The sequence below is a fragment of the Hippoglossus stenolepis genome, chromosome 12 (assembly GCF_022539355.2).
Source record: "Hippoglossus stenolepis isolate QCI-W04-F060 chromosome 12, HSTE1.2, whole genome shotgun sequence".
NCBI lineage: Eukaryota > Metazoa > Chordata > Actinopteri > Pleuronectiformes > Pleuronectidae > Hippoglossus > Hippoglossus stenolepis.
In genome coordinates, this window is record NC_061494.1 from 20,904,989 (window position 1) to 20,917,491 (window position 12,503).

Sequence of the window (12,503 nt, forward strand, 5' to 3'; positions counted from 1 at the left end):
GCCAGTAGATGGCAGTGTTGACCAGCTCTGTAAACCAGCAGCTGAAATCTGAGAACACACACACACACACACACACACACACACACACACACACACACACACACACACACACACACACACACACACACACACACAGTCATTAAGAAGATGTGCAGGAGAAGACAATGATTAATGAATCCTCTTCGTTCCCTCACTTTCGTTCTCTTCATCCTCCCTCTCTCCCTCCTTCTCCTCTTCTTCATCCCTTCTCCTTTATCTCCCTCCATCTCTCTCCTCTCATCCCCGGCCTCGCCCTCCGACCCCCCTCTGTCATCCCTCCTGCTCGGCCTCCGTCATCTCCCTCACCTCTCACCTCCCTCTCTCCCCCCCCACCTGTCTGTCACTTTCATCTTCACCCACCTCCGTGTCCTCTCTCTGACGGTGTCACGGCTGCACCGAGCGTCATCCGGCCTCAGAGGCGGCTGCACCGAGATGAACGGAGACGATGTGTAAAATATGTGATAAAGGGATTTAATGACCACTCAGAGAAGCAGGTTTGCAGCAATTAGCTGCCAGGAGTTAGATAAGAGTCGACCTTCTTCTGCTCCTCTCTCTCTCTCTCTCTCTCTCTCTCTCTCTCTCTTGTTCTTTCCTGCTCCTTTTTCTCTCCTGCCCTGTGTTCTGTTGTCGGCTCCTGACTTCCTTTATCTTTTGCTTTTATTTTCTCAATTCTGTGTACTTCAGTAAAACTTTATAGACACATTTTAATCAGAAAATATCAGATTCAATATCAGATTTTTAAGAATTATGTTGATATTTGAGATTAAAAAAATGCCTGATAATAAAGGAGCAAATTAAATTGTTTCTCATATCATTTAGTAATGCAATTTGAAACTGTTGAATATGGGATTTTTATCTTATTTTCTTCTCTTTCTTACAAATTTATCACATTTGAGGAACAAAACAACCTCGAAAACGTACAAAACTTGGTTGTTTTGTTATAAATTTTGGAGAAAGAGAAGAAAAATGCTAATAAGTTGTTGCAGTACATGAGGGTCCTCACACTGTTCGGTGCTCAGGCCATAAAAATATATATTTTGAGTATTTCATGAAGATATTCTGCCTCTGAGTGGTTTCCAGGTCCTTTTGTGTCTCAGCTCCTCTCAGTGCTCCTCCTGGTCTCGGGGGGTTTCTTTCCACATGACATTTTCTCTTTCTTTTGAAGTTCCTCCTCCTCCTTCCGAGGCTTTGTTTGTTGTGTGGTCTTCTCCTTTTCAGACGCTGCTCGGCTGATGTAATCCCTGCCTGTTTTTATTAGGATCTTCGGTGCACCTGCATTAATCTGTTTGCATCACACTGGTCTAATAAAAGACTTTTAAATTCAGTAAACTCTCATTTCCTCTGGCCCCCGCTCACTGTTTGGCTCCGTTCTTCTCTCTTCCCCTCGCTCCATCTCACCTCCGGAATTAAAAGTGCTTTGCTTTCTGGCAGAATAGTGAAAAACCAGACTTGCCAGAGCATCCAAAACTTTTCTTTAAGTGATCATCTCTTTTCTGCTCTGTGTGTCTCAGGGTCGAACTCGTGGCAGGTTGTGTCCGCCGGCGGCGCGGTGGTCCAGGGAGGATACGGCCACAGCAGCGTGTACGATGAGTCCAGTGGCTGCGTGTTCGTTCACGGGGGATACAAGGCCCTGAACAACAACAAGTACGGCCTGGTGGACCACATGTACCGCTACCACGTCTCCACCAGGACATGGTGAGAGCTCGGGAAATAAAAAGTCACAAAATTGATTCTACATTTGTCTGACAGCTGATTATTGGTCAAGCTTCAGATTTTACATTCGACATGAACTTTTTAAACATTTCTTCCACCTCGTGCCTTTATAGACATTATGTTATTTCACTTTAAAAATCAGTTTGCTTTGTATTTGTGTATTTACTTCAGTGGTTTTCTCTCATAAACAATGATGTAATTCAAAAATGTTGTCTGTGTTATGCAGCTTTGATAATTTCATTTTAACGCATAAAATAACAGTTTAAAAAATCAAATTCTCTGAATCTAAGATAAAAACTCACCTGATAAAATGAGCAGTGATGATGTTTAGAATTAACATGTGGGCCAATCAGAAAGCAGAGATGAGCAGAGCTGAGTGTGAGAATAGAAGGAGACAGGAGGCGTGACCTCCGATGACCTCGGCTGATGGATGAGTGAAAGAGGAAGCTCGGCTCCATCAGTCTCTCCTCCTCACTCGCTCTCATGTGACCTGCTGCCCGACTGGAATCAGCTGTCGGAGTCAGGAGTCACTTTGCCTCTGAAATTCCCAGACGGAAACATCGCTGGTTATTTCAGTAATTCAGGAGATCATCTCTGCTCCGTCGGCAAAAAGCTGGATGAAGTTTTGAACATGACATCTGTGTTGTGGTTTAAATCTCGTCCAGTGTCAGCTTCTATTTGTCTTTAGCCAACAAGACACTCAAGAGGAGTCTCAGATCAGTTCTAATCGATTCTGATCAGTTTTTATCAATGAAGACGTCTCAGTATTTTGCTCTCAGAGCTGAGAGAGAGAGTCTGTGGTGAAAGTCACTTTCTGCTGTAAACGAAGACGCCACAGAAAGTCCCCACAGTTGGTCTCACTATGTGACCTTTGACCTCAGAGGTCACACGCTGCAGACTGAGACCTCCTACCATGTCTGTGTTTAGTGTCTCTGTGTGTGTGTGTGTGTGTGTGTGTGTGAAGTATGAAGGGGCAGTCACCACGTTGGAGGTCACAACACTCAAATGCCATCAATAACCTTGCACCACAGAAATAAAATCAAACACACAACTGAGAAATGAACATGTGTGTGTGTCTGTGTGTGTGCAGGTTGATCCTCAGAGAGAGTGGTTTGGCGCGACACCTCCACTCGGCGGCGCTGCTGAGCGGCACAGTTCTGGTTTTTGGGGGAAACACTCACAACGACACGTCGCTAAGCAACGGAGCCAAGTGTTTCTCTGCTGACTTCCTGGCGTACGACATCGGTAAGAACAAGTCTTATAATATATATAATATAATCACACACACACACACACACACACACACACACACACACACACACACACACACACACACACACACACACACACACACACACACACACACACAGACAGGCTCTGACTATCTACTGGGCTATCTACTTGATGGAGGAGTGTGTGAGGTAGAGGATTGAGTGAGGTTGAGGAGTGTGTGAGGTTGAGGAGTGTGTGAGGTTGAGGAGTGTGTGAGGTTGAGGAGGGTGAGGTTGAGGAGTGTGTGAGGTAGAGGAGTGTGTGAGGTTGAGGAGTGTGTGAGGTAGAGGAGTGTGTGAGGTAGAGGAGTGTGTGAGGGGGAGGAGTGTGTGAGGTAGAGGAGTGTGAGGTTGAGGAGTGTGTGAGGTTGAGGAGGTGTGAGGAAGAGGAGTGTGTGAGGTAGAGGAGTGTTTGAGGTTGAGGAGTGTGTGGGGTTGAGGAGTGTTTGAGGAAGAGGAGTGTGTCTGGATGCTGCAGTGCAGCTCGAGAGTGTGGATGATGAAGGATCCCATTACAGGCCACTCAGTCCCGCCACAGACCAGATGGCGTGCGGCAGTTTTCACCCCATGATGGAGAAAGAGAAATGGAAGAATGGAGGGAGCGCTGGGAGAAGAAAAGAGGGATTACACCAACTCTTGACAGGAGAGGGACTGAAGGGAGAAGAAGAGGGAGGGAAAGAAAGACAGATGTGGAAAAAGATGGCTGACGTCTTACAATGAGGAGAGAAACACAGACGGAGGAAGCAGAAGTGAAGCTGCAGCGTCGGCACCCCTCTGCAGTTTTCAAACCTCTAAAACTGAGACTTAAACTTATGAAGTGAAATGTTAAAGTATAATTGGAGTGTGGATACTGAACCAAGCCCGTCAGGATTCAGACAAAATTCATTTATTTTCTCTCGGGCTCGCTCGGGATCGAACAGAAAACCAACTCTCCCACCGCTGGAGTCCTGGACGCCCACTCTGCAGATGTGTGTGACATAAAGCTCACGTTTGCTGTCAAACACGTAGCGTTCCTCTGGTTTCCAATGTGACCCGTGCTTCATTAAGTTTGTCTGCACATCCCACCGTCGGGATCCTTTTATGTGAAATCCAGTCCACGCTCTCTATCGTTCAGCTTCAGGCATTTTGTTGTTGTGTCCACTGGAGTTTACAAGTTTAATTTTTAGTTGCATCGAGAGTATTTTTTCAAACATAATCAATATTTCGTATATCTCTGGTATCATCCCCTCTTCCCCCTTTACTTTCATCTTTCTCATCACTCTCTGCTGTGAATTATAGAAAGCAGGGAAGTACCAGGGAGGCTGTTGGTGAGAAATAAACGGCGGATGTGAGGAAGCAGATGGAATGAGAGAGCCGAGCACGGAGGAGGGAGCGGGAGAGAGATAAAGAGCAAATGAAGGAGGGATTTAGGGAGATAAAGAGCAGCACTGAGGAGGGTGAGGGAGAATTACCTAAAGACAATAAAGGTGTGCCTGGTAAGAGCAGATCATAACCCTGTGAATAAAAACCAAGTTCAGAGGTAATAAAACCAGTAAAGCATTTATTTACGAAGCGTCGCCGTCTTTATGAAGTCGGAAACGACGTCGGGGTGAATGTCGTGTGTTTGTGGTGAACGTGCAGCAACACGTCCCTCACCTCTGTGCAAACACACCCCTGTCTTTATAAATGTCATCATTTATTCATCAACGCTCGTGTCTGCAGATCTGCTGTCTTACTGCAGAGACAGAGGGACAGAACGAGGGAGGGAGGGGGGGGAAGAGCCGTCACGTCGTCCATCTGGAGTCACAATATATGTTTGGACTTAAAATATAATAAAGACACCGAATAATCCAAATAATCTCCATCTGGTGGTTAAAGACGGCATCGCCCAGCTTTTTAGAGCAGAGTGGGTCCAACAGAACATCCAGTCAGCCACCAGGGGGCGATTGAGATGCTTTGGCTTCACTTTTCTGGAGCAATCACGTCGTCCATCTTTATTTTCAGTCTGTGGCTAATACAGTGAATACGTCTGTAACCAAAATGAGAGCTGTCAAACTGGAGATAACACAGGTGAGTGCAGATCTCAGGTTTAAACTCAGACCTGAGATCTGCCTGAGAGAGGGGTCTCGTCTCACAGCTCTGCTCCAGCTCTCTCACTTTAATGTATCCTCCAACTTTCAAACTTATATATTCTTTTGCCAATAAAAAAAAAGGCAATTTAAGAAAGTCATAATCCGAGTCCTATCTGGTATAAATACTTTTGTCTTTTCCATTAAAGTATGAATCTTGTTTTAATGTCACACTAGTTATAAAGTTGAATATGATTTTTATCAGCTTCAATTAAACGTGTGAAGTTGCTTCGCCTCCCCAGTTCACATTGTTTGGAACTTCTACTAATGGTTTATTGTACAGATCATTACATTTTTTACCACTTTCCTGCAGCTTTATGAGAAATTTGCAAATATAAGTTAATAGCTGTTATAATTTGGTATAAAATGATGTGGTGTTAATTAAAAGGGAAACAGAGAAGTGGCTCTTGGTGCAGTTACAGCTGTAATGATGTTTATCATGTTAGAGCTTTTGTTGAAATGATCGAGTGTTTAGATAGTAAGTGGAATTGACCTGTTTGATGGACTTTGGGCGAGAGCAGCCAATTATATCCAAAAGTTTAGAATAACTTTAACAGGGATGTCAAACCAGAGCGACGTCACCCATTGGTTTGTGAGTTCGTCCACAACAGTTTTATTCCTCACAATCGTCATTCTCACCTGCAGCGTTCAGTAGAAACATTTTTTCCAATTAAAGTCTCTTCTAATTTAATCTTATAAATTTACGTCGCTGCAGTTTTTGGTTTGAATTTCTTTCCAGGAAAGCACTTGGAGAGATTTCCTCTCCTCACCCGTCTCCTCTGCCCTCGCCCATCTCTCTGGGAGATAATTCATTAGCTGCACCTGTGGAAGTCACTTCTCTCCGTCCCTCGTCGTGTCTTCATCGTGTCTTCATCGTTCCTCCGCTCCTCCGTTCCTCCGCTCCTCCATTCCTCAGCTCCTCCGTTCCTCCATTCCCCCGTTCCTCCGCTTGCTGCGAGCACAGGGGGCTGCGAGCGCTAATTTGTTTTTGTTTTGGCGCGCTAACCTTGGAGGGGCGACGCGGTGTTATTAGCTTCTCCCGCTTTTCTGCTGCCACACATTAGATTCAGGTCGACACGGAAGGCACTTTTCATTTGGATTTAATTCTCCCTCACCCCCCTTCAAACCTGCCCCCCTCCCTCCCTCCTCACACTAATTAGATTTGGGGAGAAAATGAACCCTGATTAAAATCACGGCCCTTTCCAAGTTGACACACCACAGGCACACACCCACACACTGCTGCACAAACACACACCTGACACACACAGACACACACACACACACAGACACACACACACACACACACACACACACACACACACACACACAGTCACATGGCTCAGCTGGGTGAAAGGCCCAGGGCAGGCTGGGAGCTTGTTTGGAAGAAGTGGGGACCTGTGATATATTAGAGGAGCCGCCAGTGGCTGCTGTTCAACTCTCCTCCTCTTCCTCCTGCTCTTCCTCCTCCTCCTCCTCCTCCTCCGCTTCCTCCTCCACCCTTCTTCATTAAGACCTCCATTAGTGCAGATCAGATCAAACTGTCAATCAACCCGGGCCCGCCCGCCCGCTCCAATCTAGAGCCATGATTTCTCTCTGTGTCCCACCATGCATTATTAACACCGATTTTCTCATATCCTGAGAGGAAATTAAAATCTGTTTTGATGCTGTGTGTGTGTGTGTCTGTGTGTGTGTGTGTGTGGTGTGTGTGTGTGTGGCTGATAAGCATCTGTTGAGCCTGCACTTCTTTGCTGGACAATTTGGAAGCTTCAGTCTCGAGGTGGTTGGTTCAGAGGTTCGGACCAAACGTCACTGAGGCTGTTTGCTTCTTTTTAGGTCGAAGTTTCTTCAGATGTTGTTTGTCTGGTGGCTTATGTAACTTTGAGAGTTCAACAAGTGCAACAACTTGGAAAGACGATGTGATTCCAGAGCTTTAGGTGATATGGAAATAGTGTGAAAAAAGGTATAGACAGTAACTAAGTCATGATTACTGAAACAGGGTTGTCGATTTGACTTCCAGGTTATATTAAAACACAGACGACACAACATCTGTGTCCATATGCAAGATGTAGAAATAGATTCTGCAAGAATATTACAGATTCAAATCCCCCGAGCGACTTAATGCTAATTTATACAAATGCATCACCAGTCAGAAGGTGGAAATTGGACGAGTCTGTACAACCTGAGATTATTCACGATGGCACAGACTTCAGCAGTGACAAAGTTTTCTGAATTCAGTTATATGCTTTTAAAGTTAAGAATCTAAGAATAACACTTGCATGAACTTAGGCAGCAGCACAGGAATGATGTGAGCAATGAGATTTATTTATTATGCAACTTCGTCCCACTTATAATGAACTGTGACAGTCGGGGGTGATCTAATCGTAAGCAGCTCTCCTCTGCAGCGTCTTGGATTTAAAATGTTTTTAAGTTTGATTCATAATTTTCAATCCTTTACTTTGTAAATAGGAGAAAAAATGGAAGATTTTTGCTTTAATTTCACCCAAACTGTACTTTCAGTTATTTTGTAATGTGATCTCAATTGAAACTCCAAAACTTGATTTTCCATCCCCCTGACCTCCATATTCATATCAGTCAAAACACCAACACGTCACACTGGAGGTATTAAGGTGTGTACGCTCTACATGAATACAGCGAATAACCTTTTACCTGAAAGACTGAACTGAGGGAATAAACTCCCACGTTCAGCTGCAACATCACCATCGCTGTGGTTGTCATGTGACTACGACTGACCTTTGACCTCTGCTAGTTATGAATTCATTACTCATGGTGTTGATTAGAACCCCTCTCTCTCTCTCTCTCTCTCTCTCTCTCTCTCTCTCTCTCTCTCTCTCTCTCTCTCTCTCTCTCATGTCCTCTGCCTCGTCCCTCGCTCTTCAACGAGGACTCCCAATTAGCACGCGGCTTAACGAGGTCGTTAGCAACCTGGCGTCCCAGAGTCCCCGACTCCGTTTACGTTTAGGCAAGGCTCATCTGGCTGAATGGGACCTTAGACTAACACACACACACACACACACACACACACACACACACACACACACACACACACACACACACACACACACACACACACACACACACACACACACACACATTAATTTCCATATTAAAATAATGGCTGCACGTCGGGTCGTTAAAACATCAGAGTTGTAAAATCCAAGCAGTAAAACACACAGAGCTGATAGCTCCAATGATAACTAGTGAGAGGTGCTTTATGATGGAATTTTATGAAGTCATCTCCCAGATTATCTCCACTATCTTTTCCTTATCGCCGTGGTTTTATGTGAAAAGGTACGAATAATGAGTTCTTATTCCTTGGGAAGAAATTAGCAGGTTGAAGTGTGGGTCGTCCTCCACTGCTCGTTCGTCTCCACAGCTTCGCCCGACATCAGTGTCTGACCTCGTGATGCTCCTCTGGTGCAGCCAGGGTCCGGGTGTCCCAGACCAAAGACTGTCAATAAAGATAAACGACATGAAAGATCCCAAAAGTGAAGGGAGATCTGGCTGCAGTATAGGTTTTTAAACCCCGCCTCCTCCATGTTAGCAGATGGGACATGGACCAAACTAAACAATCAAAGTCGAAGTTAAATGTTTTGGCTTCACATTTGAGAGCTGTCATGGCGTCCATCTTTATTTACAGTCTCTGTTTCAGACACAAACACAGAAACACAAGCTAAACTCTTATGTGTGTGTGTGTGTGTGTGTGTGTGTGTGTGTGTTGTTTTCCTCAGCTTGTGATGAGTGGTCAATCCTCCCCAGACCATCGCTGCACCGGGACGCCAACCGCTTCGGACACTCTGCTGTCGTGAGCAACGGGTGAGTTCTTATATCTTTGCTCCAGATTTGCTGCCTTGCTTAAGGACACTTAAGCAGTGAACTCTCTATTCGAACCTGGTAAATAATCTGTTGAACTACCGAGTTCATGCAAATAAACTCCATCCGTTCCATGACTGGATTATTCCTCGGTACATTTTTACATCTCCTCCCTGTCTTCCTGCTGTGTCCTCTAAGATTTGGTTGCGTCTCCGTCGACTTTCTTCTCCGACGTCTCGGCATTAGACGGTTTTACGGATTGATCTCTTCATCTCGATGTTAAATTTAGTTTTAGTTCGCACTTTCCTCGACACGTCTCCCTTTCTCTGCTGAAAGAAACCGAGGTCACGTCTCCTCCGCTTCATCTCTGCGTCTCTCTTGTCTTTATGTGAATGTTTCTGCTGCTTCACACTCTGCAGCCTCTAAGTATAAATACAGTTTGTATATGTGCAGAAAGTATTTCTCTGATGCTGTTTTCAGACATGACATGAACATTCAGGTGAGGAGTCTGGTTAGAACCATAGGTTGAAACAAGCAGGCGAGGGGACATGTCTGTGTCTGAGATATTGTTGACAACATTGTACATCAGGTGGGACTGGAAAATATAGCATATAATCCCAAATAGAGTCCGATTGATATGGATTCTTCTAATACCGATGTATCAGCAGATATATATTCAAATAAGAGTGTCAGTGACTCTTAAAATGTCATCATCACACTTTTATGACAAAGACATGTAATTGAGGTTTGATATTTTATAGTTTAAACCATAAACTTGTTACAGCAGCAGATAATCATAAAGAGACAAGAGACCACAGGCAATATAAATCTAATAAAAATAGAATTAAAAAAAAGACCATACACATGTCACCACAGACAGAATATAATGGGAAAGAGAATGTATAAATTATTTAGGAGAGGACAAAAATACTAATAATAAACAATAATTATAAATAAATATAATACAGATAATATAAAAGTTTCATAAGAATGTACAGAAACAGTTTGTACTCTAAGTTAAAATGTTGTGAAGCGACTCACTGTTTATCTGTCTGACCCTTTAACACCATTTATCCAGCAAACCGTCGGCTTTGAGCAGAGAAATGTCATCTTTGAACTTCAGACAGACTTTAAACCTCTTTCACTTCAGCTCCACTCAAACTAAAGTTCAGCTTTATTTTGAAAGGTTTCCTTCATCTCTTCTCATCTGTGTTGATCTCTGCGGGCGTTTCTGTCTTTATAAAACTTGTTGCTGTAACCTTTGCCACACGTCCCCCCACCCCCCCTACCTCCACATCTGTATCTGCAGCTGTATCTGTGGCCTGTGTGATTCCGTGTAATCTCTGTATCTTCCTCAGCTCCATGTTGATCTTCGGAGGTTTTTCCGGCGTCCTCCTGAACGACGTGCTGACCTACACCCCCCCGTCATGTCGGGCCTTTTCTAACCCAGCTCTGTGTGCCGCTGCTGGGCCGGGCCTTCGCTGCCACTGGGTCAAAACTAGATGTTTTCCCTGGGAACCAAAACCACCTGACCAGATTCTGCCTGCTGTGATTTGTCCTTCACGACCTGGTGAAGTCCTGTCTGCCGAATACGCTGTGTCATGCCAATACTTTCTATTCCTTCGTCCTAAATCCTCTCACTGTCATGTCAACGCTTTCCCCTGAAATCTACAGCACAACCACACAGGAGAGCTTCTCCCTAAAGACCCTTTTTCATGAAAATTATAATTATCCTCCAGTATTTGGCCTCTCAGGTTAGTTTGCATAACATAATTATGGGAACAGAAGGTCACTGCTGCAACAATTACCTAATTTTAAAGTAATTAGGATTCGTCCGAACCCTCCTCCTCCTCCTCTGTTTGTGCCAGATGCAGTCGCAGTAGTTTTCCACATATTCTGCTTCAGGCTGCTCAGCGCAGGTTTAAGTTGGAACTAATTATGAAAATGATTCCGTCAGTTTTAAATAGAACAAACCCAAAGATGGATTGACGACCATGTTTCCGTGCTACTGCAGATCACATGTGTTTTTATATAAAACTTACATCATATGTTGGACTGGTTTTTAAGCCTCCGACGCCCAGTGGCTTCCTGGTGATCTCGATATCTCAAGTATTTTAAACAAAAAATAAAAGTGTGTGTCATCTGCATAACAGTTGAAAGTGATTCCATGTCTCTAGATGATCTCTCAGGGGCAGCAGGTATAACAAGAACAACATTTTCCCTAGAATTGAACCCTGAGGTACACCAAGCTTAACGACTGGATGTTTTGTAGATTGAGACACAATGTTAGGCATCACACAACAACACAGGCCTTCACAAAAATCCAACCTGATCTGTTTAATTGTGTTTATGTTTGTGTGTGTGTGTGTGTGTTGTGGCCTCTTCCAGACAGCACGGACGAGCAGTGTTTCCGCTTCTCGGACTGTGCGAGCTGCACGGCCAACACGTGGGGCTGCCAGTGGTGTGAGGACAGGAAGTGCATCTCTTCATCCAGCAACTGTACTGTGGTGAGTCTTCACTTCACTCAGGGATCGGTGGGGTCAGATATTCAGATATTTAAGAATTCAATTTCCTTGAGGCCTTAACATGTTCTGTAAATAACACAACAATCTGCCTATTATATCATAAAGTGTCATAAAAATCACAAGAAATCACTGGTTACCACAGACTGTGCATAAAAATGGACGTAGACTCTGGGTCCAAAAAGTGAAGCCAATGTGGAAGTGCCTGACACCTGTATTCTCTCTAATGACCACCTGAGGGCGACTCCACTGGTTGCTTCTGTAAAAGTCTTTGAGAAAATGACTCACCGATGGGTGATGTTACAGTGATTTAACTTTGCTCCTTTTAAATTAACATAATCATCATATTAGTTTATAATATTTAAAGCTGTCAAGCATGTTCGATGAAATACAATTTAAAAGATACTTAACATACTTAATAATTAAAGGTATTTTTCTCAATTTTTACTCCCAAACCTGCTCTCTCTGTCTTTCTTTTTGTACGTGTGTCTGCATGTTGCTTTTGTGGACTGGACTCGATTGAATATGAATGTGTGTGTGTGTGTGTGTGTGTGTGTGTGTGTGTGTGTGTGTGTGTGTGTGTGTGTGTGTGTGTGTGTGTGTGTGTGTGTAGCTGACTCTGGAGCTGGCCCAGCAGCATGGCGGCCCTCTGTCTCTGTCTCCCCCTCCATCCATGTTGTCTGAACATCAGCTGAGCTTGTGGAAGCACGGAGCCAGGAGGCGGGGACATGTGTGTACCGTTTGATGTTGTTGACATTTCCTGTTAGATTGAATCAGGGTCAGAGGTCACATCCTCAGGTGTTATGGAAATTGAGGGAGGGACCAAAAAGCCAACTTAACGTTCAAGTCATGTTCTTAAGTGTTTTTTAACGTCTCCTTGACTGAAGTTAAAAATTATCTTTATGACTTAACCTTTACTTTATTTCAGCGACATAGAAAATCACTATTTAAACGTTTTCAAGTGTAAAGCAAATATGCTCCAATTAAAATAATGGTTATACATCTAGTCTTGTTAATCT

General features: G+C 44.0%; 1 protein-coding gene across 2 annotated transcripts in view; it reads left to right on the forward strand.

The window, feature by feature from the left end:
* atrnl1a (attractin-like 1a) overlaps positions 1-12,503 on the forward strand; it is a 176,279-nt gene that overhangs the window by 33,594 nt on the left and 130,182 nt on the right. Inside the window, exons 9-14 of one of the 2 annotated variants that reach the window (XM_035173062.2) lie at positions 1,551-1,734; positions 2,843-2,997; positions 8,881-8,965; positions 10,321-10,532; positions 11,351-11,469; positions 12,098-12,214. In XM_035173062.2, the coding sequence (XP_035028953.2) occupies positions 1,551-1,734; positions 2,843-2,997; positions 8,881-8,965; positions 10,321-10,532; positions 11,351-11,469; positions 12,098-12,214 (872 nt within the window). The remainder of the gene's footprint in view (positions 1-1,550; positions 1,735-2,842; positions 2,998-8,880; positions 8,966-10,320; positions 10,533-11,350; positions 11,470-12,097; positions 12,215-12,503) is intronic. The other variant, XM_035173063.2, reaches the window with a different exon arrangement.